At 39.0% G+C, this 4,698-nt stretch overlaps 1 protein-coding gene across 1 annotated transcript; it reads right to left on the reverse strand.

The window, feature by feature from the left end:
- Positions 1–507: 507 nt before the first annotated feature.
- Positions 508–4,311, reverse strand: LOC113777268 (putative late blight resistance protein homolog R1A-3). The gene has a single exon (XM_027322303.1). The coding sequence runs from the start codon at positions 4,309–4,311 to the stop codon at positions 508–510; it is 3,804 nt and encodes a 1,267-aa protein (XP_027178104.1).
- Positions 4,312–4,698: the final 387 nt, after the last annotated feature.

The raw sequence follows: 4,698 nt of genomic DNA on the forward strand, positions 1-4,698 counted from the left end.
GTCATTTTGATCAGTATGAGCAATTAACCACTTAAAATGACAAAATAAAACATGAAGCCACACCAAAAAAAAAGTATAAGAAACACGGAAGAAGATTTCGCAAATTGGGATTATAAATCCTTGCATAAGAACTACTCAACCCTGAACCAGAAAATGTGTTTCCTACTGCAATCAGAAATTTATCAGAATGTTATGCAGCAGCATCAGGTTTAAACAGATAAAGAATTAAGAAGCCTCAAGAAATTGCTTCAAAATACATATGAATTAACATATCATTGCACCGATTCAACATATAAACAGAAGAAAAAGATACTGAGAGAAACATGAATCATTATATAATTGAACTGATTCAACATATGCAAATATAGTTTTATCTGACCTGATGAGTGGAATTCCACTGTACATTCACTCTCACAATTGGCAACTGCGTGATGAGAGGAAATAGACTCTTTCTGAGGAAATCTCCTCTGCTTTTGAGGGAGTTGACTCTGCTTCTGTAGACTCTTCTTAGGAGGAAATGGAATGAATTTCGATCTTTAGAACCTCATTTCCCATATCAATCTGCTCTTGTTGAATTTGCTCTACAGAATCTACGACAGACTCAAGACACCCTTCCACCTCAATCATTTCAAGAGTCTCACACTCCCCCAAACAAGAAGGGACCTTTTCCAGCTCCGCACACCAGTGCAAGACCAATTTCTGAAGGCGGGAAAAATTATCAGAAAATGCAGTCCAGTTGCGAAATTCCAAATTTGACAATTTTAAGACTCTGAGTTTAGGGAACTCCCCTTCTTTCATTGCCCATTCTTCCCCAACAAAGCAGTAATCTAGTAATTTAAGCACTTCAAGATTGGGCAACTTTCCAATTGTTGAAATTTCACTCCATGGCTGACCATTATATGAGAGAGTCAACTTTTTCAAATTCAATGGGAATTTAAATCCACATCCACAAAAAACAATCAAATGAAGCGATTCTAGTTGACTCAAACCATCAAACTCAAGATTCCCGTCGCAATTTCTGGTGGCTTCTCTTGATCCGCCGTAGCGTTGCCTACATTTTAGCCTGCGAATGCTTGGTAACTTTCTCAGTATCTTTTGCAAGCTTTGAGGGGAGGGATCAATTGCAAGGTCTAAAGTGTCTAAATGATCTAAATCTGGGGATACTTCAAGATTTTCAACTGGAAAAATAAAACCTTGTGGCGATACTCCATGATACTTTAAAACACGTAGATGACTCAATGTCTTAATGTTCCAAATAGTACTTGGCAGCTCAATATCAAAAACCGGATCTTCTACGATAAGAGTTTCTAACCTTGAGAGGTTGGCTATCGCAGATGGGATGTATCTTATTCGTTTGAGCGCCAGATATCTCAAGTGAACAAGCAATACTACATCCATCGGAAAAGAATAACCAAAGCCCAAATTCCCAAAATCCAACACTCTGAGAAGTTTAGGTAACAAGATACCCAAATCCTCTTCTTGATGTTTAAAATAATCTTGTGCAAACAAGATCAAAGAGCGTAAATTGGGAAAAATAAGCGTTAACTCCCAAATCTTCAATTCTCTGGTATTGTCAACACAAATTCGGTGGGGGTTGTTTGGTCCAATAAGACTAAGAGGGGCTTTCCAACTATGAATAACATATAGAAAACTTTCTTCTTTGGCTTTTTCCACACAAAACTCATGTACCAAATCGTGAAGTAGACAGGCTTTGGCACCACCCACAATTCTTTGTCTGATAACCATAACTAAACTTCTATTAATTAGAGCCATCAAGTAGTCATAAGCTGCTTCCTCTAAGCTCTTTCCTCCAACCTGTTGCACAAATCTTTCAGAGATCCAAAGTCGTAACAACCTTCGCACATTAATAACCTCATCTTCTTGAAATGCAGCAAAGTACATAAGGCATGGCTTCAAATAATCTGGTAAATGACTATAACTCAGCTCAAGTGTCTTCTTGCAGTATTCATCCTCAAGGACAATAGAACTTAGACTTTTTGCAACTTCTTTCCAACTATCTTGTGCAGTAGTAACAAGAATTCCAGCAACAAGGACAATTGTGAGGGGTAAGCCCTGACAAAGTTTTGCTATTTGAGATCCAACTTCACTTAGATCTGGAGGACAATCTTCCGTGCCAAATAGCTTTCTCTGCAGCAATGTCCAACTCTCTTTGTCAGTAAGATGACGGAGATGGTGAGGCTCGCTATTAGGTTCGAAGTGCAAAGATAAATCCTGGCATCTACTGGTGAAGAGAATTCTGCTTCCATTGGCATCATTTGGCAGTAATTTTTCCAACAAATTCCATGCCTCAACGTCCCACAAGTCATCCAAAACAAGGAGATACCTACTTCTCAACAAAACCTGCCTTAGCTTTATGGCCAAATCATTTTCATCCATCTTAAGATATTCATCTGGACTCTTAGAATCAAGACTACTCAAAAGTTGAACTAACAAATTGTGTTTGCTACACGTTTGGGAAACACGACACCAGCCGTGAACATGGAAATGTGACCTAACTGAAGGAGCAGTATAAACTTTATTGGCTAATGTGGTCTTCCCTAGGCCAGGCATACCCACAATGGGAACAACATCCAATTGCTTTGATCCTGTCGTAAGCCGATGAGTAATAGTTTCCACCTCGTCGTCAAGACCTACCAGATCTACGTCATGCATCACGACAGTAAATTGCGATGGTATGTGAATGGAAGTCTTGTTAACTCTTTGGGTTTGACCATTATGGATCTCTGGGGCTTCAATCTTCAAAAGATTGATGTCTCTAGAAACGGCATCCAAAGAATCTTCACATTTATCACCAACAAGTGCCAAGTCAATCAGTAACTCTACCTTGTATGCAGCCTCCATAACATGACTCCAGAAAGCTTGAAGTTTTCCATTCTGATAGCGCTGCTCCTTGATATTTTCCAGGAAAGATCTTAAGAATACGAGATCTTTTTGGATCATTTGGATTCTATCCTGTAGAAAACCAATTGAATCATCAGCCTCATCACACCTTGCTAGTTCCTTGAGTTTTTCTAGGAAAAAATCCATACAGCCCAACTCATTGGATCTAGGATAATTAAATGATGAATATGGTGATTTTAATGGATAATTGTGTGCAACCTCAGCCATCATACATTTGAGAACTTTGTGCAAATGAAACACCCCAAGATCTGTTTCCTCAGGCAAGCCTTCTTTGATTTCATTGACAGAAAGGGAGAAGGTCAAAATTCCTACATCAGAGACCACAACTCCAATAAGATCCTTTATTTCATCACCTAGTTTCTCCACCTGTTTAAGAAGGATGTCCAGGTATCTTAATCCCTCATGGAGTTTCAGTATTTGATCCTTCACTGGAACCTGAAAACTGGCATGAGATCCTAGTAGATCTATAAGATAATAGCAGAGAGAACCAATAAACTGGCCTACCACTGGATCGTCATTCTTCTGAAGGGGTAAATCATATGATGATCTCGGTTGTTTCTTTGAAGCTGTCAGGACATGGACAAAAGTTTCTCGGACTTGGAGATCAAGAAAATTGATCTTCTCGTGTATCAGCTGATAAATTTCAGATTCCATTCGATTGACCGCGTGTTCATCATCATCACGGTAAAACTGACATACAGAAATCAGGCATCCAGCTGCAACTACAGTGTAAGTCAAGAGATCTGTCAGTTGCGAACATTCAAAACCTTGCATTGTCACAAAACCAATGAGATTCCTTAAGAGTTTTAGCCTGTGTCTAATTGTATCCCTTAGCTCCCCAACACGTAAAACCCCATCCAAAGTCTCTAAAAGGCACATAATAAGATCCATAACTAGTCGTGGATCTCCTGGTGGGTAATAGTCGATGATGATGGCGGCGCATGATTTCTTGAGATCTGTCTCAAGAAACAGTTTGTTATTTTCCTTGGATCTGGTAATCGCACTTTCAGTGTTGGCATAATAAGTAGGCTGAAGATCGGGAATCATCCTGATAGCCACTTCTCGAATTCTGAAGCAAATAATACTACGCCTCAAATTTTCAGACATAATATTACACCTGTCCTCGCGATCATGCTCCAAAAGCGCTTCGTGGTTCCTCCTCCTCCTACACTTTTTGACATACAGAAAACAGGTTTTCATTAATCTTACCTTCTTCTTCAGGTCCTCGAAGCCCCAGCTAAACACAGGCACTACGTCAAGCTCGGCTAGGATATCTAAAGCAAGATCAAAGCAACTAGTGCTAGTGCTGGAGGAGAAGTGATGCGACTGCAGATAATCATATAAAGCAAAATCAAAGCAATTGGCGTTACTGCTGGAGGGAATCTCCATTTTCACTCTGATATTAGATTTTTGTCTGGTTTAGCAGCTACTCAATAAAATCAGTTCAGGATCCAAAATTTCCTCATCTAACAATAGCCAACAAACAATAGGCTGGACTTTTTTTTCCCCACTTGTTGTTTAAATATTGCAAGACATATGTTGTTCACAGAAGATATGGTGCTTCAGAACTTTCCCAGCAACTTGAGTGTAGCGCCAAACAAAGATTCCTCCGAATCTGGTGTTATTAAATTAATTTAATATACTACATTATTCAGTACCAATTTGGTCACTTTTTTTATGACCAAAATGCGTGTACCAAATTGGTCAATTTTTGCAGTCACATCAGCGATTAGATTACAACATTCATTTAATGGTTTCTGCATTAATTTCAATATT

Source organism: Coffea eugenioides, chromosome 7 (assembly GCF_003713205.1).
Source record: "Coffea eugenioides isolate CCC68of chromosome 7, Ceug_1.0, whole genome shotgun sequence".
NCBI lineage: Eukaryota > Viridiplantae > Streptophyta > Magnoliopsida > Gentianales > Rubiaceae > Coffea > Coffea eugenioides.